General features: G+C 43.9%; 1 protein-coding gene across 1 annotated transcript; it reads left to right on the top strand.

The window, feature by feature from the left end:
• The first annotated feature begins 6,553 nt into the window (after window positions 1-6,553).
• On the top strand, window positions 6,554-22,264 carry LOC116974884 (cytotoxic T-lymphocyte protein 4-like). Its single transcript, XM_033023496.1, has 3 exons — window positions 6,554-6,624; window positions 20,786-21,157; window positions 22,104-22,264. The coding sequence occupies exons 1-3, from the start codon at window positions 6,558-6,560 to the stop codon at window positions 22,262-22,264; spliced, it is 600 nt and encodes a 199-aa protein (XP_032879387.1). The 5' UTR covers window positions 6,554-6,557.
• Window positions 22,265-27,834: the final 5,570 nt, after the last annotated feature.

Here is a 27,834-nt window from a genome sequence, read left to right as displayed (position 1 = left end):
ACCTGGGCCTAATTAGCATTTACAGCAGAATGAAAGTCAGCTTTGTTGGGATCATTGCACTCACATGCATTCGGGTTCAGCCAAGTGGCCAAGTGGCATGGAACTCACTGCTCCACCATCCAGTCATCCCTTCGTCTGCTCTCCCTGGCCACCGAAGTGTTTCCCCCACTGGCGTGAGGTGTCCATGTCGCAATTTCTGAAAAGGTACAAGACAGGCATCTCCCACATTGCAGAATGGTTCATGCTTGCCAGCATGCCTGCATGCTGTCAACATCAGGACATAGTCCAATCAACCTTCAGTAGGTCCTCCCACTAAACTCTCCGTGAGCTGTTAATGGATGCCCCACCCTGCCATTTATCCAGTGAGCAGAATTTGGGCCTGTGATCTCATGTACACACCTCTCAGTGTGCCCTTCACCTCTTTGTACGTCTCCACAGGGCCAGCCCCTCAACAGCCCAGCCCGGATGGGATTCCAAGTTGAACTCTTTCCCACTCAAGGTGCCTGATCTTGGACTTCTACCTTTTAGGCGTTCCCTTCGGGCATTCCTGGCAGAAGGGATGGAAGCAAATCCTATGCACATTTCGCTAGAAGGGGAAGTCCTTTTACATCCTTCTCCAGTTATCCTATAATGGGCATTACATATCCTGGAATCGCTTGTCCTCCAGGAGTCAATTGTTAAAGTGCCTGTACAGAGACCCCACCTGCAAACAGGCCAGATTAGCTCCACTCACACCAGGCGGCACCCTCAGCCCAGCACAGGCCCCAGGAAGGCCACTTAGATGCAGAGACCGTACACCTGCAAAATATATAGATGCTCGATTTGAGAGTCTCCTGCTCCAGGCCTCCATATGAAGGTGCTGGAGTCAGGATGGAAAGTTTGCCAAACATTCTCCAAGTTAAGGCAACTGCATGTTTCCCTCAACTTCTCCGCCGACCCTCAGCTACTGTGGGGACCTGAACAATCCCTCTCCTCGATGGTACAGTTGATGCTCATCAGGAAGATACATGTTGCTGCTACCAATGGACCTTAAAAGAGCACATATTTTATGAAAGAAGCATAAAATGCCTCAGAGACCCGGGTTCGATGCTGACTATAGGTGCTGTCTGTACATTCTCCCTGTGACTTGCGTGGGTTTCCTCCCACACGCCAAAGACGTATTGGCTTGTAGGCTAATTGGCTTGGTTAAATTGTAAATTGTCAATAATGTGTGTAGGATAATGTTAGTGTGCGGGGATCACTGGTCAGTGCAAACTAAGTGGGCCGAAGGGCCTGTTTCCGCACTGTATCTCTAAACTAAACTAAACTAAACTAATGTGTGCCTGCATTGCGCTGGGAAGGGGTGAAACACTCCCACAAAGTGCCAATAGCAAGGTAGACAAATGGCCAATGTTGATGAAGGGAGAAAACGCAGATATCATGTCTGGAACTACATCTTGCCAGTAGATGGTGCCACTGCACCCGCCTCCACACAAAGAGGAGCACCTCTCCTCTTCTTCTCAGAAAGCTGCATGGACTTGGGGATCTCCAGAGCAGATCTGCATCTCCGCTTGAGCTTTCCTTCCCCCTGCTTCTCTCACCATTGGAAAACTGGCAGCAGATGAGGAAAACATTGACGGAAAATGTTTTCCTCCACACTGAGCTGGTCTGGGGAGGACCTCCAACCAGGAAGGAGGAGCTCATTAAGTTTAAATAGCGGGACAATAAATATACCAACCTCCAAAAGCAGTGGCCTCCAGAGCTAACAACTGGTTGAAAGTTACAACGATATATCAGTGAAACCACTAGTCAGAATGCTGCAAATACTAAGGCTTTTCAACAGGGAAATCCTGCCCATAGTGAGCCTTTTGCTGTCCAAATGTCTTGTAAATGTTATTGTACTTGCCTCAACTACTTCTTCTGGCAGCTTGTTCAATTTACCAACAACCCTCTGGATTGCAATTAAATTATTCCCCATTCACCTTACAGTTATGATCTCTAGTTCTTGATTCCCCTACCTTTGCAAAATGAATCTGTGCATTCTTTCTGTCTATTCCCCTCATGATTTTACATACCTCTATAAGATAATTCCTCAACTTCCTGCACTCCAAGAAATAAAGTCCCAGCTTCCTTTTGCTCATATCCTTGAGTCCAGGCAACATCCTCCTAAATCTTTATTGCACTCTTTCCAGTTTAAAGACATCTTTCCTACACCAATGTGACCAAAACTGAACACAATACTCCAAGTGTTGCCTTGCCAACGTCTAGTACAACTGTAACATAATGCCGTAACCTTTATACTCAATTCTCTATTAATGAAGGCCAGCACGCCAAAAGCCTTCTTCACCATCCGATCTCCCTCCAAGGCCACTTTCAGGGAACGATATATTTGTACTGCTGGATCCCTCTGCTCTGCAACACTCCCCAGGGCTCTATCCTGTGAAGGTCCCAACCTGGTTCGACTTCCCAAATTGCAACACCTCACAGTTATCTGAATTCAACTCCATTAGCCACCCCTCAGCCCACTGATCAAGAAAGCTCTGTAATTTTTGGTAACCATCTTCACTGACTATGATACCACTTATTTTAGTGTCATCTGAAAAGGTATTAAACGTGCCTTGAACATTCTCATCCAATATATCCGTTGATATAGACGACAAATAGCAACGGGCCCAGCACCTATTCCTGAGGCGTACCACTAGTCATAGGATTCCAGCCCGATAAACAACTTTCCATCACCACCCTCTGTTTCCTATCATGAAAGCAATTCTGTATAGTTAGCTAGCTCTCTCTGGATCCCATGTGATCTAATCTTCCGCAGTCTACCATATGGAAACTTATCAAAGGCCCTGCTGGTCAGAGTATTGGGAATAGAAGTCGAGAGGTCCTTTTGCAGTTATATAAGATGTTGACAAGGTTGCATTTAGAGTATGTTCAGTTCTAGGAACCATATTATAGGGAATATATTGTCAAGCTGGAAAGGGTGCAGAGAGGATGTTGCCAGGACTCGAGGGCTTGAACTATGGAGAAGTTGAATAGGCTGGGATTCTATTCCTAGGAGCACAAGAGGATGAGGGGTGATCTTAAAGAGGTGTACAAAATAATGAGATGAATAGATCGTGTAGGCCAAGGCGGATTGAGTGTAGGTATTCAGTGAAATGATCGCCCAGTCTGCGCTTGGTCTCACTAATATATTGGAGTCCACACCGAGAGTAACAGATACAGGAGATGAGATTGGGGAAGGTGCAAGTGAATCTCTGCCTCAACTAAAAGGACTATCAGGATTCCTGGATGGAGTCAAGGGAGGAGGCATAAGAACAGGTGTTGCATCTCATGCAGTCGCAGGGGGAAAGTACTTGGGGGGGGGGGGGGGTGGCCTGGATGGGAAGGGATGAGTGAACCAGCGAGTTGTGGAGGGAGCTGAAAGCGGAAAGGGTGGAGATGGGAAGATGTGACTCGTGGAGGGATCTCATTGAAGGTGGTGAAAATGTTGGAGGAGTATGTGCTGTATGCAAATACTGATAAGGGGAAAGGTGAAGACAGGGGAACACTGTCCCTGTTATGACTGGGAGGAGGGGAAACAAGAGTGGAGCTACGGACTACCAAGGTGACACGTGTGAGGGCCTCGTCTATGATAGAAGAGGGGAACCCCCATTCCCTACAGAATTAATGAATACTCAGGGGAGGATAGTGTAGCCTGACATGGTTAACAGTAAACCATTATAGACCTCTAAGCTGCCAAAGTTATGATACTTCTAAACACACAGTTCCTTTATTTATTTCACTCAATCCAGTCACTCCCATAATCACAAGTACACAGTGTACATTTAACTGGACATTGTACCAAATACTTAACAGATTACTTCCACCATTACTGTAAAGGGCCTGTCCCACTTTCACAACCTAATTCACAACCTTTTTTACTCGTGGACATTTTTCATCAGGGTAGAAAAACGCCCCGACCTACTTAATGCCACGAGTACCTACGACTAGCATCACGACCTGCCTACGACCTTGTGACGACCCTGCTGCGAGTATGAGTCAAGGGCAAACTCGGCAGAGGTCGTGAATTAGGTCGTGAAACTGGGACAGGCTCTTAAGGATGCCTCTTGCATATGTCTAACAGTTTCTCAATGGAAAAATATTGAGATATTTGAAATTCACTGCCTGTCCTGTGAAATCCCAAACTACCACTAGATGGCCTTAATTGTCATTAACACCCTCGTTGTAATGACATTGTTAAGCATTTCCTTTTCCAGCAACTCCCTCTGATTCTAACTGTATGGCACCTCATCATGAGCATCCTATAAATCTGTATCCCTGTGGCAATTCATAAGAGGACTACTTTCATCTGAGACCTGTACTCTGCATTACATGCTACCATGATAATTGTATGTTACAATAGAGCAAATGGGGCGAGTTTTGTTGGGCAACTTGGTCGATGAGTTGGACTAAGTGGTCCATTTCCATGCTGTATAGTTTGGTCCATGACTATCCGAAATAGGTACTACATGGCCAGGTGACTTCCATGAAAAGGGTCCAGGGAGAATGAGTCCAAAATTAAATAATACTGAAGGGCCTGATAATCAATATCCCAGAATTTTGAATGAGGTAACTCTAGAGATAATGGATTTCTTTCAAAATTTTCTAGATTTTGGAATGGGTCCTGTGGAGCGGATGACAGCAAATATGATTAAATATGAAACATAGAAAATAGGCGCAGGAGGAGGCCATTCGGCCCTTCGAGCCAGCACCGCCATTCATTGTGATCGTGGCTGATCGTCCCCTATCAATAACCCGTGCCTGCCTTCTCCCCATATCCCTTGACTCCACTAGCCCCTAGAACTCTATCTAACTAATGAAAGGAGAAAGAGAAAGCAGGGAACTCCAAGTGGGAGGGGGATGCTGGAATCTATAATAAAGCCATAGACATATAAATCTGCATAGCATGGAAACAGGGCCTTCAGCTCAACCTGTCCTTGCTGACCTAGTTCGCATTCTGGCTTGTTCCATTTGTCTATATTTGGTTCATATCCCTCCAATCCTTTCCTATCCATATTCTGTCCAATTAGTGTTGAAAGTCAGAATTGTACCCACTTTTATGGCTTCTTCTGACAATTTACTACAAATCACAATCACAATCACAATAATACTTTATTAACCAAGTATATTTTGCAACATACGAGGGATTTCATTCGCACAAAACACATTTTAACATCAACATCCATCACAGACACTCCTCCACATTCCTCACTGTGATGGAATACGAAAAAAAGTTCAATCTCTTCCCTTAGCTCTCCTGCGGTCGGGGGCTTCGAGCCCTCTGTTGATGGGATGATCTTCACTCCCGTAGCAGGCGGCGTTTTGGGCCTCCATGTCAGGGAGATCCAGCTCCTGCATCGAGGGAATGTCAGCTCCCCCGCGCCGGGCGATCGTACCCCCGCGTCGGGGCTGGTCGAGCTTCTGCGTTCGTCAGAACTCCCGACTAGCCTCTCCCGAGACTGCAAGCTCTTGATGGTAAGTCCGCAGGCCGCGGTTGGAGTGATCCCAGGCAAGGGGCCCAAGGTCAGTCCGAGGTGGGGCCCAAGCTCAGTCTGAGGAGGCCTCCAGCTCCATCGATGATAGGCCGCAAAGCGACTGGAGACGCGACCACGGAAACATCGCATCTCCAGCAAAGAAAGAAACTGAAAAAAAAGTTTCCCCCGACCACCCCCCTCCCCCCACATGAAACAAACCGGAGAACATTTACACAAACCTATAAAACGCACTAAAAAATGTTTTAAAAGGCAGAAAAACAAACAGACTGTTGGCGGGGCTGCCAATCGTTCGGCGCCCCTGGTGGTGGTACAGACTAAGGGCCCTCTTAAATCCCTCCCTTCCCACCTTAAGCCCATGCCTTCATGTTTTAGAATCCTCAATTCTGGGAAGAAGACTGGGAGCATTCACCACCCATGTCCCTCACAATTTTGTACACTTCAATAAGGTCACCGTTCAGCCTTCTACACACCAATGAGAAAAGTCCCAGTCCACCTAGCCTCTCCCTATAACTCAAGCCTGCAAGCTCAGGCAACATTCTGGTGAATCTCTTCTACGCTATTTCCAATTTAATGACAACCTTCCTATTGCTGGTGACCAGAACCGCACACAGATCTCCAAGTATGTTCTCACCAAGAACTTCAATAGCTATATCATGATGTCCCAACATTTGTACTCAGTACTCTTCCCAATAAAGACAAATGTGCCAAATGCCTTCTTCACCACCCTGTCTACCTGAACTGCCACTTCCATCATGTGAAGCAGTTGAGATGAGTTTATCTTGGCAGCATGATCAGCACGGACATTGTGGGCCGAATAGTTTGTTCCTCTACTTTACTGTTCTACGTTCAATACTCACTGGATTTTCCAGCAGATTAGAAATGTCACTGAATGTTTTTTTAAGTAAATTATTTGAACAGAAATCTCCTACGTCAGCCTTCATGACATCTGTGACATAGACGCGCTAACAAACCACATCCTGTCGTTTTGCACTATAATACACATTGTGTCAGCCACCCAGAAAACAGTACACCACAGACACCATGAAGAACCCATGTCATCTGGCTACTTTGCTCGTCTGCCTTCAAACGGTCCTGCTGAAGGTCCCAGGTAATGTTCCACTCTTTTAGTCTCTTCTAAGCATGCAGCTACAGCAAACAGCGATGAAACCAAATGGCATGTTGGCCTTCATAGCAAGAGGAATTGAGTATAGGAGCAAGGATGTACGACTGCAGTTGTACAGGGCCCTGGTGAGACCACACCTGGAGTATTGTATGCAGTTTTGGTCTCCTAATTTGCGGAAGGACATTCTTGTTATTGAGGGAGTGCAGCGTAGGTTCACCAGGTTAATTACCGTGATGGCGAGACTGACATATGATGAAAGATATATTCACGGAATTTAGAAGGATGAGAGGGTATCTTATAGAAACATAAAATTCTTAAGGGATTGGACAGGCTAGATGCAGGAAAAATGATCCCGGTGTTGGGAGAGTCCAGAACCAGGGGTCACAGTTTAAGAATAAAGGGTAGGCCATTTAGAACTGAGATGAGGAAAAACTTTTTCACCCAAAGAGTTGTGAATCTGTGGAATTCTCTGCCACAGAAGGCAGTGGAGGCCAATTCACTGGATGTTTTCAAGAGAGAGTTAGATATAAGTAGCCCTTAGGGCTAACGGAATCAAGGGATATAGGGAAAAAGCAGGAACGGGGTACAGATTTTGGATGAACAGCCATGATCTTGAATGGCGGTGCTGGCTCTAAGGGCCGAATGGCCTAATCCTGCACCTAATTTCTATGTTTCTATCTTTCTTTTGATTCTTACTGGGCAGTGTTCAAGAATCTCATTTACTGTAAGGGAATGCTACGCAGTCGGAGTTCCCTGCAACCTGTGCCATGTGTTAATTTTCCTTGCAATGGGTCAGGCAGGTCTCATACTGACGGGCAGCCTCCTGGCAGCATATAATTGAGTGATATTGGGCACAGCCAGAGCTCAGTGGCAGCTCACCACCACCTTCTCAAGGCCATTTTGGGATGGGCTTTGTCAGTGATGCCAAGTTCATACCAAAAGATAAACTAAAGAGTCTTTCTCACACCCTCATCCGAAGGCTCTGGGATTTGGCGTGGAAACGTTCTACTCAGTTATTGGTTCTTATCTCATTTCGCACAAGGGGTGGTGGGTGTATGGAACAAGCTGCCAGAGGAGGTAGTTGAGGCTGGGACTGTCCCGTTGTTTAAGAAACAGTTAGACAAGTTCATGGATAGGAGCGGTTTGGAGGGATATGGACCAAGCACAGGCAAGTGGGACTAGTGTAGCTGGGACATTGTTGGCCGATGTGGGCAAGTTGGGCCGAAGGGCCTGTTTCCACACTATCACTCTATGACTCTATTCCACAGATCTGACCCTGTAATCTAGCGCTGACACTCCAAAGTACAGTACTGAGTAAGCGTTCATGTCAAAGGTAGCGATATTCTCACGGGATGTTAAACAAACTGTTTAAATAAGTTATATCCAGAACCATTCAAAAGTACTTCATCTCTGCACAATATGTCCAGGTTACAAAAGCGCTAGGAAAATATGGATTTTCTCATTTCCACTGGGGCAGAAGATGGGATCCTTTTAAAAGCGGTGGTGAGGCTTTGTTGAATTTGCACAGCTGAATGAGATATTGGCATCATTTACCAAGATGGGTTGCATACTTAGGATATTGGAGCTTGGAAAGGAGACAATATAAATTTGCTAGAGTTACTTGAGGAGAATTTACAAGAATTGGATTGGAATACATTTAATAAATATTTAGAAGTGCTCTTGTATTGCCATTGAAGGCTACAGGCCGTGCTGGTAAATGGGATTAGAGTAGATGGATAATTAATGATCAGAATGGATTTAGTGGGTGAAAGGGCCTGTTTCTGTGCTGGAGAACTAGAAAAGTTCTGGTAAAAGATTTATTTATGTGGTTTTGGCTTGGTCAAAAGAAGGGTTAAGGGAGAAATAATGAAGTGCCTCAAAAATCTAGAAAGCTGTGAGAGGGTAAATAACCAAGGGCCGTATCGTTTAGTTGGTAATTGGTGCCAAGGAGACTAACCTTTGAGGATAAGCTAGAATTATTTTTGTATATGTTCTTGGAATATGTACAAATGTCTATTTAGTGAGATATTTCAATCTTGTTGAAATCAATGTACCAGGAAAAGAAAAATTTTCAAGAATATGGGAAATGGGAATAAATATTTGATTGGATCATCGAGCTCCAACGTGCTAAATATATCCTTGGATAATGTCAGTGTTGTGCTTGAGGAAGAGGCCATTTTTATAATAGGCCACAGATTCTGTGGAAACCTGGATTCTGGTGCAAAGTATTGGGAATGTTGCCTAAGCACAGGAAACAGTGGTGCAACATTACATTCCCCCCCCCCCCCCCCCCCCCGAAAGAGCTTAGCAATGGTCAATGGCACACCCATTCTCTGTCCTTCTCTCTTGGAAGTTTTGAGTCCCCACTGGGCACAGTTACATAGAAACATAGAAACATAGAAATTAGGTGCAGGAATAGGCCATTCGGCCCTTCGAGCCTGCACCGCCATTCAATATGATCATGGTGATCATCCAACCCAGTATCCTGTACCAGCCTTCTCTCCATACCCCCTGATCCCTTTAGCCACAAGGGCCACATCTAACTCCCTCTTAAATATAGCCAATGAACTGGCCTCAACTACATTCTGTGGCAGAGAATTCCAGAGATTCACCACTCTCTGTGTGAAAAATGTTTTTCTCATCTCGGTCCTAAATGATTTCTCCCTTATCCTTAAACTGTGAACTGTTTGACTCAGAAACTATCATCGTTGTATTCCAGTCTGGAAACCATTCATTTTCCTTTAATGTGATCACATGGCACCCCCGTTCCTCAGATTAAATATGTTTTTACACATAAATTATGAATAAAGTTAAGAATTTATAAACAGTTTCTTCAACCAGCGCTTTGTTCGCTTTATCTTTAGGGTGAATGACCTTTGACAAATCCCATGATTCCTTGCATTTTTCGGAATACCGAACTCGGTTATTGGCTTGGGATAAGTGTAAATTGTGCCTAGTGTTTAGGAAAGTGTAAGTGTAAGTGTGCGAGGATCACTGGTCGGCGTGGACTTAGTGGGCCGAAGGGCCTGTTTCCGCGCAGGATCTCTAAACTAAAAAAAAAACATACAGACAATCTTTGGCAGGTTGTGATTTGTTGTTTACCACAATGTACACACTTCTCCCATCTCTCCAAAAACTCTCTCCTGGGAAAGTTGAAAAAGACCTGGGACAATTCAGAAAAGTGCAGCTACCTTCGCTCAGATACATCGCTGATGGGAATGGGTACAAGAGCCGAGTCTCGCTCTGAACACTCAACATTTGATGACCCTTTGAACAGACATGTCCAGCTCTCACTTGAAGGAATCAGTATCATGTCATGATAGAGCTTCCTTTGCCAGGTTCTGTCCAGATCTGGACAATCCAGACCCCTGGTTCTTCCCTAACCAAAGAACCATCCCTGGGCTGCAGTTTAGCTGATCAGCGCGCAGTCCCATGAACTGATAGCTGTGGATGACTGGGTCACATCAGAGGCGAGTTAAGAGTCAACCACATTTATGATTTTAACCTTAGAACAGATAAGGTATACAACATTGAAATAGTCCCTTTAGCCTACCCAGTCCACACGAACCATTTATACTTATGTCACACTCATCTCATTTTATTCTCCCCACTTTCCCATCAGCAAAGAGTAGCAACGTTACAAAATTTTGAGATTTTAAAAATCAAGTCTGTAATTTATCCCATCAGATAAAGCATAAAAATAAGTTTAATTTGACACCTAATTCACTTTCATATCTTCAGTATTAAAAAGGTTATGGACATTTTCATACTCGGAAATTAGCATCTTGTTCCCTATTGCTTTTTCATCTGTGGTCGAGAACAGTCAAAAGCCCATAACTTTCTGAAAAATTAAGAGAACTGAAAGAAATTTTCAGTTATTATAGATTGAAGCATTCTGAAACAAATGTGAAACAATCTTACTTAGATGACTTGAAATTAAAGCATATAATTAGTTAGTTACCTAATTGTAGCTAATTACAAAATTCAATTACTAGATCTAAACATCTATCCATTTCTTAAGAATAGATTAACATTTTTAAATAGCCTAAGTGTCCAAATAACATTCACACAAGAATTCACAATATAACATAATTTTTAAATCTCATTGTCATGGGTTTATAGGCCAAATGAAAGGAATTTAATGTTTAATACCTGTAAATTAATGGCCATTTAAATCAGCTTGCGAGTGGATTTTTCTGGAACGCTATCAATTGGAATGTTGCGGTTGCGGTGGATTTAAACCCGTATCGGCAGCAAATACACTGCCGGTTTGTTCGGGGGGGAAAATCACCGTTTCGCTACTTAAAATGTGAATTAAATGCATCTTAAGAAACACTTTTATACATAAAAATTTACTACTTTCTTTTACCTGTCCCCTACGTAAAATCCGTCCCCGTTGTCGGCGTTAACGGCTTCAGAAGCTGATTTTAAAATCACTCCAGCGAATAACTTGTCCGGCCGTCGGAACGATTCCTCAGCCAAAACCTGCACTCCAACAAAATATAATCCAGGATCAGGAGAGAGAACACTGCGTTTTAACCCCGCCCCACCCCCCTCAAACGTGCCAAAATCGTGCACAAGGCCAGTGGCAGAATTGCAGCGCCGCTGAAGATAAGTATTGTAACATACCTACAAAGAGGTCCTTCTGCAGTTGTACAGAGCCCGAGTGAGACCACACCTGGAGTATTGTGTGCAGTTTTGGTCCCCTAATTTGAGGAAGGACATTCTTGCTATTGAGGGAGTGCAGCGTAGGTTTACAAGGTTAATTCCCGGGATGGCGGGACTGTCATATTTTGAAAGAATGAAGCGACTGTGCTTCTGTACACTGGAATATAGAAGGATGAGAAGGAATCTTACTGAAAAATAAGATCTAACTCCCTCTTAAATATAGCCAGTGAACTGGCCTCAACTACCTTCTGTGGCAGAGAATTCCAGAGATTCACCACTCTCTGTGTGAAAAATGTTTTCCTCATCTCGGTCCTAAAAGATTTCCCCCTTATCCTTAAACTGTGACCCCTTGTTCTGGACTTCCCCAACATCGGGAACAATCTTCCTGCATCTAGCCTGTCCAACCCCTTAAGAATTTTGTAAGTTTCTATAAGATCACCACTCAATCTTCTAAATTCTAGCGAGTACAAACCAAGTCTATCCAGTCTTTCTTCATATGAAAGTCCTGACATCCCAGGAATCAGTCTGGTGAACCTTCTCTGTACTCCCTCTATGGCAAAAATGTCCTTCCTCAGATTAGGAGACCAAAACTGTACGCAATACTCCAGGTGTGGTCTCACCAAGACCCTGTACAACTGCAGTAGAACCTCCCTGCTCCTATACTCAAATCCTTTTGCTATGAATGCTAACATACCATTCGCCTTCTTCACTGCCTGCTGCACCTGCATGCCTACTTTTAATGACTGGTGTACCATGACACCCAGGTCTCGTTGCATCTCCCCCTTTCCTAATCGGCCACCATTCTACTAAAGTCCTGGAATAACTTCCTCAGGGGGACCTCTGATATAGATTATCCTGGGGGAATTGGCAGGCCCTTTGTGGGGGATAATAATGTTGTGATGGTATGGCCTCTGATCACTGACAAAGATGAGAGGCTGCTCTCAGACCTTGGGTACAGGTGCCTTCCTGTGATATTACCTGAATCAAGGACTCAGATGGAAATTTGAACCAAGGAAGTCAGCAGTTTGCTGCAGAACTTGGTATCCTGACCCAAGCCCAACATGACTTGCATCTGGAAAAGTATGGGCTTATTAGCGATAGCCAGCATAGCTTTGTACAAATCATGTCCTAAAAATTGGACTAAAGTTTTTGCCAAGGTAACGGAAATGATAGATGAGGCTAGGGCAGTGGATGTTGTCTACATTGACTTTAGTAAAGGGTTTGACAAGTTTCCTGGTGGTAGGCTGATTCTGAAGGTTAAGCCACATGGGACAAACAGTGATTTGGTAGATTAGATACAAATTTGCCTTAGCTGTAGAAGAATGAGGGATAGTGGAGGGGTGTTTCTCTGACATAGAGGTCCGCAACCAGTGGTGTTCCACAGGGATCAGTGCTGGGACCTCTGTTTTCTGCAATACATAAATGATTTGGACAAAAATCTAGGTAGGCTGATTAGTAAATTTGCAATGACATAACAATTGATGGTGATGTGGGCAGTCAGGGAGATTGTGAAAGGTAACTGTAAAATATAGATCAATTGGAGATATATGCGGAGAAATAGGAGACGGAGTGCAATCTCCACCAGTATGAAGTGTTGTATTTTGGGAGGACAAATGCAAGGAGAAAGTATACAATTAATGTTATACTTAGGACACTTAGTAATGTAGAGGACACTTAGTCCATAGCTTGCTGAAAATGGCAACACAAGTAGATCAGTCAAGACATAGAGCATATAAATTGGGAAGTCATGTATAAAACTTTGTTTAGGCTACATTTGAGGTTTTATATGCAGTTCTAGTCAGTGTACTAGAGAAAGCTTGTGGAGATTTTGGGGAGGGTGCAGAAAAGGTTTACCAAGGTGTTGGCTGGATTAGGGTTTATTAGCTATAAGGATAGTTTTACAAACTTGAATAGTTTTCTCTGGAGCATTGGAGGTTGAGAAGAGACCTGGAAGAAGTTTGTAAAATTGTGACATGGAGTAGATAGTCAGAATCATTTTCCCAGAGTGGAAATTTCAAATGAGTAGTGGGCAAAGCTTTAAGGTGGGAGTAGGAGAGTTTAAAGGAAATATGCAAGTATTTTGCACTGAGTGTGATAGGTGTCTAGAAAACACTGCCAAGAAAGGAGGCACAAGCAGATACAATTGTAATGTTTAAAAAGCATTTAGACAGGCAAGTGAGAGTATATATGCCTTGTAGAAAGCAAACGGAACGTCAGCCAATTGATGTCAGCCAGGGTCTGAAGAAGGGTCTCGACCGAAACATCATCCATTCCTTCTCTCCAGAGATGCTGCCTGTCCCGCTGAGTTAGACTGACGAGATGTGTTGGAAGGAATTGCAGATGCTGGTTTAAACCAAAGATAGACACAAAAAGCTGGAGTAAATCAACGGGTCAGACAGCATCTCTAGAGAAATAGGTAACGTTTTGGGTCGAGAAGGGTCCCAACCAGAAACGTTACCTATTCCTTTTCTCCAGAGATGCTGTCTGACCCGTTGAGTTACTCCAGCTTTTTGTGTCTATCTTCGGTTTAAACCAGCATCTGCAATTCCTTCCAACACATCTCGTCAGTCTATTGATGGGGTCAAGGAAAGAGCATTCACGTTGCGGCCCTGTTTTCACCAATCCTTCCACCACCACGCACAAGAAGCACAAGACACCATTGTGCAGATGACGAGGAGTGTGTTCAGATCTGGCTGAACAACTTCTAATCTTGTGTGTGGACTCGATAAGAAGAATAAGCCTATTGATTACTGGAATTAGAAACCTCTGGAAATATTCAGGGTTCATGAGAAATCTGGAGAACTTTCTAAAGAAAGGCCACTAACCTGAAACGTTTTATGCTCCACTCTGATTACAGGTACTTTCAGCATTTTCTGCTTTTATTCTAGATTTTCAGTATTTTAATTTTTTGATTTTCAAGGGTGATTCTTGGAATCTCCATGGATTAAAAGGATGAGTAAATTGACCCTCTGCTGCTTGGAGTTTTGGGTTAGAGGGCAGTTAGGTTTGGGAAGAGTGGACAGGAAAGTGGAACTGGGGCCAATCATCATACCAGCCAAGGTAGACAAAAATGCTGGAGAAACTCTGCGGGTGAGGCAGCATCTATGGAGCGAACGAATGGGTGACGTTTCGGGTCGAGACCCTTCTTCAGACTTCAGTTTTTCAGGTCTGAAGAAGGGTCTTGACCCGAAACGTCACCCATTCCTTCGCTCCATAGATGCTGCCTAACCCGCTGAGTTGCTCCAGCAATTTTGTCTACCTTCGATTTTTTCAGCATCTGCAGTTTATTCTTAATCATGCCATCCAAGATCATGCTGAATGGCAGAACAAGCTAGTGGGGCTGAATGGCCTACTGCTGCTCCTATTTTAATTTCTTAATTGTTGAGATGTATCCATGTTCAGCCAGTGAGAGGCTGCAGCGACTGAAGTAAAAGAATATGATATAAAAAAACGTATATGTATTTGTGGAGGCTGCATTTGCATAATTGAGTGTTCTTTTGTGACATGTTCACTGATTAAATGGAATGAGTTTTACATAGGAAAGCGGGAACACCATTCATGATCCTATTTAACTATGCTGATTTAGATATTTTTTCACTGAGATAAGATGTACAAAATTCTTTACGATTATGCACAATGTTGTGTTCTTTACACAGTGATTTTTTAACCATACCAGAACTGACCATTGTCCATGAACCATTTAGGTTGCTGACAATTGGCTTTGGTCTGACGAGAATGTTTTTCATCCTGTAGCAACACAGTTCTCAGCGCTTGATCCTTTGGGTAGTGTTTAACCCGACAGTATGTTGGCAAAGATATTAATTGTTGTGATGGTACGGCCACTGATCACTGACAAAGATCATTCCTCTGAAAGTTGTGAAGAATGTCCACTCTTTCTGACATCCTGGACATCTTGGATCCTGAGTTCCAGGGATTGGAAGATAGCGGTCAAATTGGAAACTCAAGCACATGCTCACTATGGGGGTGAGCTTCCCAGGCAACATCCCAAGCAACGCTCACCATAACATCCCTTGGACAACCGATCCAATTTTAACAACCCTTTCCTTTTCAATGTTCGGGCAGCTTACATTGTCCAGCCCCTCCATAGTTAAGGACTATATTCCCATCTGTTTTTTCAATTTCTTGCTTTTTCCATTCACTTCAACATTGATCTTGTAACATTCTTCTATTCCTTAGGTTTGTGACTCATGGATACACTCTTGAACACATTGTGTTTCTTAGAATAATTTGCATGTTGCCTACTAATGCTACACCTGCTTATTAATAACACACTATTCAAACATGGCTCCCGGAACAGGACATAGAAACATAGAAACATAGAAATTAGGTGCAGGAGTAGGCCATTCGGCCCTTCGAGCCTGCACCGCCATTCAATATGATCATGGCTGATCATCCAACTCAGTATCCCGTACCTGCCTTCTCTCCATACCCTCTGATCCCCTTAGCCACAAGGGCCACATCTAACTCCCTCTTAAATATAGGACACACTTGTTTAGCTGTTGTTCCACACTCTGCTTCTAGCTAACTCAGCTGAGGAGCAAGAAATGTTCACTTCAAACACTTTAAACAGTTTAACACAGTGGAATCCTTATCTGTGATGCAATCTTCAAGAGACTTTTGATTCAATTTGGAGCTTCTGCAGATGCTATGAATCAAGAGATAGCTCTAGCTCCACAGAGGTCACTTCCTTCCTCTGAACCTTTAGCAAAAGAAGGAGAATTATTAACACATCCACAATTGGGTTAAAAGATAGAAGAGGGCCAGTTAACTGGACATCAGGTTAAAGGGTTAAAGGTCAGCAAACGGCAGGGTGGCTTTTTGCCGCATCTTATTTGGGCAGCTTTTCAAACTCTTTGCACATTATATATAAACTCCATCACAAAGGTAGGCCAGTTGTCTGATCCAATATCCTGTTTACATGAGCTGCTTCAATTCTCCTCCTGCCTGCTGTCCTGTATCACTCAGTTCCCTTACTACTCACATGCACCAAACCTCATTTTAAGCTCCAGTGTGGTGTGATGAAAATGTTCACTGTGACCCACTTCTGATAGTTTAAGTTCATCCACCTTCATGGCAGCCCCAGCGAGCAAAGCCCTGTGCCATATGGCCCCCTTGTCCACTCACCTTTTGCATGCTGTGTGTTTGCCTCCCACAGCCATGGTGTCTGATGCAACCTTCAGGCCGCAACCACTTCATTGAGCATGAATGTGCTTGGTGTGCTGGCATGGAGAGAGATATCTGATCTGTTTGTAGAATATTGAAAGAACATTTCCCTACAATCATATTTTACAACCCTGTTCTACAGAATGGCTTCAAAACAGTTCTGACAAGTCATTAGCAGTAGCAGAACTGTACAACACCGCAATCTGTAACCACTGACGCTCATCACTCTACCATCTCTGTGGACCAGCGAATGCACCTTGGTTCAATCAGGAACCAGGTGCCAGTCAAGTGAAGCAGCAACTCAGGACCATCTGCATGTGAAACAGCAAAATACCATGCAATTGAGCAAACTGACGTCCTTATAAATTGATCAGATCTGAACTCCATAATCCTACCACAACCAGCGAATGGTGATATACCGGTAGCGGCTGGTGGGATGAGGAAGTTTTAAGAACATCTCCATCCTCCACCATAGCAGAGATCAACATATGAGCACAAAGGAGAAGGTTGAAGCATTCACAAACATGTTCAACCAGAAGTGCTCAACGGGTGATCCATCTAAGTTGCCTCCTGAGCTCCTCAGCCTCATGGAGCAGTCCTCAGCCAGTTTGATTCACTCCATGTGTTACGAATAAACAATTTAAATCACTGGATATAGGGAATGGCAACATCCCAGCTGCAATACTGATAACTTGCACTCCAGAACTAACTGCATGTCTGGCCAAGCTGTTCCAGTACAGTCACAATACAGGCATCTAAAGGTGGACCAAAGAACTGAATTCTAGAGGCATGATAACAAGACTGGTCCTAATGGGAGAGTCTAGGACCAGAGGACAGGGTTTCATGGGGTTGTGAAGGAAAAATAGATCAGCCATGATCAAATGGCAGAGCAGACTGTATGGGCAAAATGGCCTAATGCTGTTCCTATGACTATTGATGACATCATAAGGGCATTAGATAAGGGGAAATCTATACATATGGCAATCCTGGACTTTTCTAAAACGTTCGATAAAGTTCATCATGAAAGGCTCCTAGGAAAATTGGATTACTATGGCATCAGAAATAATCTACATAACTGGATTAGGGACTCTCACAAACCAGACGCAGAGGGTGGCCTGTGAAGGAAACATTTCTTTAGAAGAACAAGTACTGTCAGGAGTACCACAAGGCATGGTCCTCGGACCACTGTTGTTCCTGACGTACATTAATGATCTACCTGAACACATAAATTGTAAAACAAGACTCTTCACAGTTGATTGTCTTGTATATACACCTGTCACTGATGTAGAGGATATGAACTCCTTACAAGAAGACCTTGAGTCCTTGGAATTATGGCAAAACACATGGAAGATGAGCTTCAACCCAACCAAATGCTCAATTATGGTAATTGCAAACAAGAAGAAACTACCTACTCGAGACTACGTCTTCTGTGGACAAATACTGTACAAGTTCACAACCATACCTTGAAGTTCATCTTGATAACAAACTTTCGTATGGAGAACACGTGAACAACACGGTCACTAAAGCCAACGGACACTAGGATTCCTGAGACCAAACCTCTGGTTCTGCCCAAAGGAAGTGAAAACCACAGCATATACAACATTGGCTAGACATTTACTGGAATACGCTTCATGCGCCTGAGACCCATACAAAACTTGTCATATCAACAAACTAGAAGGGGTACAGAGGAAAGCAGCACGCTTTTGCATCGGGAACTACAATAGAGGTAGCAGTGTCACCCAGATGCTGTCCGACCTGGAGTGGGAAACACTGGAAACAAGGAACAGACTAGCCATGTTGTACAAGATCCAACAGGAGATTGTGGGCATAACTGCAGATAGATACATAACATACTCAACAGAAATGAGAACAAGAAAGAGAAATGATATGCAAATAGAAACCCCGTTCGCCAGGACAGATATTTATAAGAACTCATTCTTTGTAAGAACCTTAAGGGAATGGAATAAACTAGACAACAATATAGTCAAATCATCTTCACTAGACAGTTTTAAGGGGGCACTAACAGCACGTTAATATGCACAACACATCCAAGTTGGCGATATGTAGAGTACTGCCCTGCCGACTACAAATTCAGAAGATTCAGAAGAAGATTATGGCCGAAGATAGCTTTTGACCGAGTGTGGCTCAAGGCATCCTGGTAAAACTGAAATCAATGGCCATTAATGCAAAAACATGATTGAAGTCATACTGTACTCAAGGAAGATGGTTGTGGTTGCTGGAGCTCAACCGTCCCAGCTTCAATACATCACTGCAAGAGTTCCTCAGGGTAGTGGCCCAGGCCCAACCATGTTCAACTGCTTCATCAACAACCTTCCTTCAGTCACAAGACCAGAAGTGGGAATGTTTGCACAATGAACAATTCCATTCATATCTGTCCAGCAAATGAAGTAACCCATAAGTGCATGCAGCAAAACCCTGTCAACATTCAGGCATGGGCTGGGAAATAGCAAGTAACGTTAGTGCCACAAAAATGCCAGGCAATGATCATCACCAACAGAGAGTCTGACTACCTGCCTTTAGCATTTAATATCATGGCCATCATTGAATCGTCAACCATCAATATCCTGAGGTTTGCTATTGACAAAAACATCAACTGTACCAGCCAAATAAATACCTTGCAAAAAGAGCAGGTCCTGCAGTGAATTACTCATTTCCGCTCACTCCAGAATATTTCCATCCACAATGTAGCATGCCATTCACCACCCTAAATGATCATTCTCTCCACCACCGATGGCTATACTGTGCATTATCTGCTAAATGTGCTGCAGTAACTCACGCAGTCTACTCCCACAGCTTCTCCAAAACCCACAACCTCCATCTCCAAAAAGGAGGGCAAAGGCTCTCGGTGCATGTGAACACCACAATTTGCAAGTTGCCCTTTATCACATAGCATGCTGCCTTCCCCCAGCTCATTGTTATTGCTGAGTTTAAATCCTGCAGTTCCATTTTCAACAGCCCTGTTAGGAGAAAAGTATTGGTGTGGCCATTACTAACATTGCCAATTTAAATAATTTGTATAAATTCCAGTGGTAGAATTGCTGCCTTACCAATCCTGACCACAGGTGCTGTCTGTACGGAGTTTGTATGTTCTCCCCAAGACCACATGGGTTTTCTCTGGATGCTCCAGTTTCCTCCCACAATCCAAAGATTTGCATGTTTGTAGGTTAATTGGCTTCAGTAACATTTGTAAATTGTCCCTAGTGTATAGGGGTGATCGCTGGTCGGTGCAGAATCAGTGGGCCGAAGGGCCTGTTTCCACACTGGATCTCTAAACTAAATTAAACTAAACTAAAGTTTCAATCACTATTTCAGCTCTGTGGCTTACTGATCTACTTTCCAACCTAAGCACTAAGGGAGAACTTTTGGCATCCTGCTTCAACAGGTCAAAATATTGGCTCACCACTACCTCGCCAAGGGGTGAGAAATAAATGCTGGCCTAGCCAATAATGTCTAGATGTTGAAAATAAAATAAACAAAACATAAACAGAATAAAATGTCAACACAAGGAGCGTTGCTTGTGGATGATCTCTGTAGCTTCTTCCTGGCCAGACAGCAGACACTGGCAGCCAAAACCCACCTGTGCTCTGAAGTGGCTGATGGTCAGTTAGAGCACTGTCCCACAGCCAGCTCTTGAACTGATGTTCTATTATCATCTCCCTTCATGGGCCCTATTTTTCAGATGGTAGAAATACCCCACCACCAGTTCATTTTGGCTGATACTCCATTTCGCTATTTAATAACTCCTTTTTTCCCCACCACCTCTACTTTCATTCATTCTCTTCTTGCCCTACTATCTCGCATCTTGTCAAATTCTTCTCTAATTTGGAATATAAAGCAGAATTCACCATAAGTACTTAGCAAGTTTTGAGAGAACACAATTAACATTTCGGGTTTGCAAACTGTCCTCATAATAAAAACATTCAATATGTGGAGGAAATTGGAAAATAAAATGAAAATGAAAATGCAAGACCCGTAAGAGGTTAGACTGTGGGAGAGATTAAACGATAAAAAGGATGATGATGTAAGCAAAGCAGGGACAAGAAGATGATAAATGCTGATCTGGGGAACTGCAAAACGAAAGAAGCAGAATTATTGTTTAATTATATTCCGAACTGAAATTGGTTTGTCACAGGCCACTGGAATGCTTATCCATCTGCTTGGCTTTGAATGCACACTCCTCAGACGAGCATTTAATATCTAGCACAATACTTAGTGAACACTTTCATTTAAAATTAGGTTGTGATTTTGTTTTGCTTTCTCATCCCCTCACCAGCACTAGCGATGAAAGTTACTCAACCCATAAAGATCATTGCTGAGAGAAACAATGTCACTCTTAAATGTGCGTACAACAGCACAGGAGATGGGAAAGCCCAGGTATTCAGGGTCACCGTTTACAGAAGCAAAGAGGAAAAGAACTCTGAGGTTTGCGCAGCATCTTTTAATAACAGCATGGAGCCTTTTGAGAAGAGAGATGTACTGCACTGTATAGGCCAGCCAAGGAGAAACAGTATATCGATAAAGTTCATCGGCATGAACATGTCTCACAGCGACTGGTACTTCTGTAAGGTGGAGAAAATGATTCCCCTGCCCTACACAAAGGCCACTGGGAACGGGACTTGGATTTTCATCAAGCCGGATGTGGAAGGTGAGTGCACAGATCCGAGACAGAAACTGAAAAGAGCCCTCTCAGCAGATCTTGCAGCATTTGTAAAAGGCTTCTCCCTGAATGCAAAATCCAAATGTTAGCATTTAAACAAGAGGCAGTGAAGCAAGGGCTTTGTACAAAGTGGTCATAAAGCCCATTTCCATAGGAAGGATGTTTGACGTGGTCAAATACAGAGAGCTGAAAGATAAAAAGACAACGGAAAACAGATCAGATCAGATCAGAGGGAAGGGATGGTGTAAGAGAAGAAGCATGATGGAGAGAAGGTAAAAGATGAAAAAGGGTTTTACAAGAAGAGGAGAAAGGGAAATGAGGGTTGGGCTGAAAGAACATTTGGATTTACATTGGGAATTGCTTCTCCTCTGCCCTGAGCTGAGCAGAGTTTGATCTGCTTGCTGATCTCTGACTTTTCCAATAACCTGGTACTCTCTGCCCCGGCAGCATGTTCCTTATATTCTCATAATTAAACAGTTTTGGAAGCAGGGAAATGGATGGTCACGCGGCATGCAGAAATCTAACCGGATCACATTGCTGTCTCCTTAACAACCCTATCCAGCTAGTCTTTACCATTCCATTCAATTGCAGTTTTTTTTTCTCATCCAGTTCTCTCTTCCGTGCTAGTCCTGAATTAACCTCCACCAAGCTGCCGGTTGTGCATTGCAGATCATAACATCATGCACAGATAAAGTTATCTTCCGATTACCTTGAATCAGTGTTCCATGACTATGAACCTTTGTCACTGGATCTAGTGGGTTGAAAACCGGATTGATGGGAATGCTGTGAGAGCCAGCATAGACTCAAAGGGCCAAATGGCCTTCTTAAGGAAATATTACAAAAATATGGTCTTCTTATATAGGCATTCGTGATTTTAAACACTCCCATCAAGCTAATGTTAGGCTGCTACAAAAGGTCTGGTTCCCTTGAGCAGGTGTGGTTGGCTCATATAACCACCAACCGCCTATTCAACCACACACCAGCAACAATATCAAGATCAACAGCAATGCCTCCCAGACCATCTGTATACATTCAGCCACATGTCACAACTGTAAAGAGTATCCTTCCAGACTTGGCATAGGTCAGGGTGGGTAATGGAGGAGATGGTCGGGATGTGGAGGGGTTTGGGGTGGGAGGGGGGGGGGGGAGCCACAAACTGAGAGGTATTGTCACTGAACTATGCCTAGTGAATGTTTCCCTGTCCCCATGCTTTATTTTCTTTCCAAAACTGAATTCTTTCAATGCTCTCAATATGAATGCACCTTCCTCAGAGCTGTTTTCCTACTCATAGTGTAACTGACCCAGTGTGTTTGATTTTACTGAACTGGTTGTTCTAACCTTGTCCTATCAGTTCCACCAGTGAAGAAGCGGTGTCCTCAAGTGACTGAGGCCACACTGATCATCCTAGCTCTCGCCAGCCTCTTCCTGCTGTACAGTATCATCGTCACCTACCTGCACTGGGTAAGGATCAAGCGGGAAAGGGGAATGGGAATGTTGTTCTAGCACTGGTTTTACTCATAACAAGCTGCATTAGCAAGTGCATCAATTGCCAAGTACAAGGTCATTGTGCAGGTCACCAATTATTAACTATCCAGCACAGGTCACTGTACAGCACAAGTTATCAAGTGCAGGGCACAGGCACAACACACAAGTGTTTGTGTACAGGTTGTCCCTTAATGAATACAAAACTGATGTAAATGATTGATTGTGATTGACAGGTTGTTGAATGCTTGTCAACAAGTATGGGTTAGCAAATGTTGTGTGTATTTACAGAGTGCATTAAAAAACACACATTATCCAGAATAAGATGCTGTGTACTAATTGAAACTGAATGCAGGTTATCACGTATGGTAATCAAGGACAAGTCTATGTTTTTCCTGTCTATTCCTGGTCCACAATTTATAATGGATCGCTGCGAGTTTCTGATCATGAATGGGTTTAAAGTCACGTTGCTATAAAACTCCCACTTCTCATTGGGTGGATGTGGGGTGCCTCATCTAATTCCCAGCCAAACACACAGGCAACAATGTCAGGTGAGGAAAGGAACAATTGTGATGCCTCCCGTAATGAATAGACTGACTGCTTTAAAAAAACACTCAGTAAACACCAGTCTCACGGACTAGTCGAGAGAGGTGGATTCTGGCTAACCAACGAGAAGAGTCCAAACCAAAAGAGCTGGAGAGGATGAGACTGGGGAAATTTCAAATGCAGTGCATTCATTGTATTAGGCACTTGAGCACCAAGGGCCATGGCTCTGTACTGAGGAACTAGGTTCAGGCATTAACCGGATCATACAACAACACAGTGAGACAAGGGCAGACAATCAGAGACCTGGGGCGTAAGATGTTCATGGACGTGCACTGTTGTCAGGCACCAGAACCACTCACTACAGAAGCCACCGGACCTGTGCCCTTCTGCTCCCATGTATTTCTTTACTGGTAATAGTTCCAGGCACAGTGAGAAAACACAATCTGCAAAAAAACAAACCCTTCACCCGAGACTTGCAAAAACATTTTATGCAACCAGTAATTTTGCCACCACAATCTTCATTTTCTGACAGTTCTCACTCACATGTACCCAAGAGGCAGAATAAGCAAGGACTAAAGGCCAGAGAGCAAGAAAAAGAGATGGAGTGAGGGGGGACACAGACACACACAGACACAGATACAGACACAGACACAGACACAGACAGACACACACAGACACAGACACAGACACACACAGACACAGATACAGACACAGACACAGACACAGACACACACAGACACACACACACATGGGTCCTATCTTCGGCATTTCCCACTCCCTGCATCGAGCAGTTCACATCTCCAGAAGAAAGGCTTGCGAGGTGCGGAGAGAACCAGCAAAACACAAAGTGCTGGAGGAACTCATCTGTTGAGGGAAAGGACTGGTGACACTTTGGGTCGGGACTCTTCTTCAGGCTGATTGATTGAGATAGAAAGCTAAGAAAAGAGAGGTGGGGGCAGGACAATGCTTGGCAAGTGATAGGTGGATGGGGGAAGTAACCAGTGATGGGGGGTGGTTTGGATTACAGGATGGGTGGAGTAACAAACCAGAGTCGCCTCTGTATCTGCACAGCCATGCAACCAAAGCCTGTGGTAAACCTTCACTGCTGATATCAAGTAGAGTGGAATGTAGATGCCTGAATATGTAAGTGAGTCAGCTCCTGCTGATGACACCCAAGGGATTCATGACCCTTCTTGGCACTTCCCCCCTGAGCCCACCATGTTCTCACCCACCCTCCCTCTGCCTCTCCGCTGGCTTCATCCACGTTAACCTGTTTTTCCGCTCTGTCTTCGATTCCACCCTCCACAGCCTGTTGGCGCCACCGTTTGTATTTTCGGGATGAAGGAGGCAGTTGACATGAAATGTGAACTGATTCACAATTCCTACGAACCAGCTACTGCTACATGGACTGGCCAGCGCTGGGAGACAGGCCCAAGGCAAGGCAAGTACGTCTGAGCCGCGCTCGACCAAACACAGCAGTCTCCCCCCTGCCTTTCCCGGCCACAGGAAAGCCAACTCCCTTCCTGATGGTGTTCCGACATTTGCGTCCTAACCCACTGGGACCAGATGTTGAGAGGGCCACAGAGAGTGGTTCAGAGTACCAGATGTTGGGTGGAAACAGCCATCGTCTGGGCAGGTTGGCCAAGTCCATGCAGCATCGTATGGCCCAGAGTCAAGTTCCTTTGCTTAAATTGGGTGACTGGACCTGTTGGGCCAACTTGGTCATCTTCTAATACCCAGAAATTCTATTCACAGAATTCAAATGCTCCAATGTCCTGCTGTGATTTGAACTTCATTCCCCACATTTCCAGGTCACTAACAGTAACCCCACTTCTAACCCACTTGCTCGCTGCTCACTCACCCTTTCTTTTCTGTATTCTTCAGACTGGGTTGGATAGTGACTGTCATCGGAGCCCATGAATAGTGTCTGTGCTTAAATGATTCTAGCAGACATAAACTCCTGGCCTTTTGCCCCAGCTCACTCCTCCTAAGCTGCCCCTACATTTCAGGCAAATTCATTCCACTCAAAAATTGCAGATGAATTGGCTCGTGATGTTTCAGCATTCTTCATCATTTCAAGAGCCTAGAGTACAAACTTTGGTACCATTTTTGTGAGGGGATTTATTTCTCAAATCTCATCCTGTGGGTGTGAGGGGTGGTTGGGTATAATTAGCTCTTGCATGGTTGAAACTAATTCTGTTGGAGAGTCTCATTTCATCAGAGGACTGCAGAGGGACACTGTCTGTTATTGTGGCTCAAATCCTGGTAATTAACCAGCTTTGCTCACTTTTTAAAGCTCCTTAAGAACTCCAAAGACTTTGAACTAGAAAATCAGGGAATGTGGACAGGCAAAGAGATATGAGAGCTTGCGCACAATCAGAGAAGGCTCACAGACAGTACAAAAAACATAAGGGTCTTGACCCGAAACGTCACCTATTTATTTTCTCCAGAGATGCTGCCTGACCCATTGAGTTGCTCTAGCATTTTGTGTCTACCCAGGAATACTAGCTCTTGATTCAATTGAGTGCTTGGGATAAATAAAGGTTAAATGGTGAAGCCAGGTTACACATACTTCCCTTGTATTCCATTACCCTTTGACTATAGTTGATTGAGGGTCATTCATTCATTGTAAACGCATACGTTGAAACTATTTCGTCTGGTAAGTGGGGAGGGAACGGGCGGGTGGGGGGTGGAAGGGTGGGGATACAGTGTGGGAACAGCCAATGCTTCACCTGGTGAGGAAATCCAACTGCAGGAGAGGAACCACAAAATGAATGCCGGGAATTGTGGAGCAATATCAGGAAACTTTTCCCAGCTGAAATGTGGTAAATTCCTGGAAATCGTCCCATCAAAAGGCGAGGGATGCTGGGGACCAACTCGGCCATGAAGACTGAGATTGGTGGGATTTTATAGGGAAAGGTGCCCTGATATGGAATTCAGGTGGGTGAATGGAGCTGAGAAACAGATGGTTTTGTCATCAATTAATGGTTTGACATCTATTTCTAACGCACCTATAAATATGAAGTGATTGGAGCAGCAAAGTGTAACCTGTTTAATCACAATCTGTAGTCTCTTCATCTCAATCTTGGCAGTGAGTTGCAACATGTTTGGTGTAGAGACAGTCAAATACCATTAGCTATCAATAAGATGGCAAGAGAGGGTGGGAATCTGTTATTTATCAGTCTCTTGGGCTTAAATTGTTGCCCTGATCTGTCCACGTGAATGGAGCTGCTCATATTGACATCTTTATCATTTCCTTCCTTCTTTAGATGTTGAAAAACAACCAAGAGGAACAAAACAATGAATATATAAACATGGAACCTCCGAAGCACGCCTCTGGTAGACAACGAAGAATGCAATCTGAGCATCGTACATAACCCTACGCTGTATATAAAATGATCCTCGAATGTATGTAAGACGTCTCCTGAGGTTACCTGAGCAACTCAGGAAAGTCCTTGATGAAACACACACCTCTGCTTCCTTCCCATCCTTTGCATTGATAAGCAATGAAAGTTAGGTTTGAAAATAGAAAGTAAATACAGTATAATTCTAGAAACAGCTGCATCACACTAGGAGGGGGAAATGGGCAAATACTACTAGAGTCCAGGCCCCCAATAGCTCTTTCCAAATCTCTCACTCTAACAAGGTGTTATATTCTATCCAGCACAAGTGTTTCAGATGTACCTTGTTGGTGTTTGTAGCTCTGTTGCATGCAGCTGAATTGTTAGCTTTATTCCACTTCTCTTTTTCCCACCCCTTCCTCCACAAACCAATCTGGTGGTGAATTGGTGGGCTGAGGCTCTCTCAGGCCTGGGCATCTACAGTCAGTTACCACACGGGTGATAATGAGCCTCTTCCTTCCTTCCCTCTCATGAATATTCTACACTCAAGGGAATTATCAGCTGTTTCTGTGATCTGCTCTCCATATCATTCAACTAACCTGTGCTGCAGCCTCACCAAGCCCAGTACACCCTTCCTTATGTATATATCAGAACAGAGAGTGCACCATAAATAGCAGTAGGTGATCATTTGAGCCTGCTGTGCCATTCACTGAAATCATAGCTGATCGACCCCAACACCTTCTGTCAATTCCTTTCGAAAGTCTAGATGGCTTCCCCTGTGCCCTTTCAGATAAAGGTCACAGTCAAGGATCCTTTAGGATTTGTTTTTGTATCTGTTTCATAGCATTTAATGAATTGCCTATTTGAAATTTCCAAAGCATTTTACTTAGTGTCCCCCAACTTAGAAAATACTCTGATCATCAAAGTCCAAGATGGAGCCATAATGACTGCTTCGCACCACACACATTGAAAACCATTCGTTATAGTTTTGCTTTAACTGCACTCCCATCTGAGTAGCCCACTCTCCACTGTGGCATAACATCATGCAGGATCCTGCTCAATGAAGCCTGACTTACCACGGGGCACTGAACACCAATGGAATTGCACCCCAGAAGAGAAAATGCTTTCAGAAGATACCATTTGATAGAAGAAGAAAAAAGTGCATGAGAAACTAGAACAGAAAATATATTCCCACAAGGACCATTTAAACAAGGTCACCCGCATAGTAGTAAATCTCCTCATTTCTTTGCCCCAGAGTGTGCTGGAGGCCAGATCTTTAGATATAAGATGGAGATG

The sequence above is a fragment of the Amblyraja radiata genome, chromosome 7, assembly GCF_010909765.2.
Source record: "Amblyraja radiata isolate CabotCenter1 chromosome 7, sAmbRad1.1.pri, whole genome shotgun sequence".
NCBI lineage: Eukaryota > Metazoa > Chordata > Chondrichthyes > Rajiformes > Rajidae > Amblyraja > Amblyraja radiata.
The sequence above is the reverse complement of the archived record's forward strand: the minus strand, read 5'-3'. Positions and strand labels throughout refer to the sequence as shown.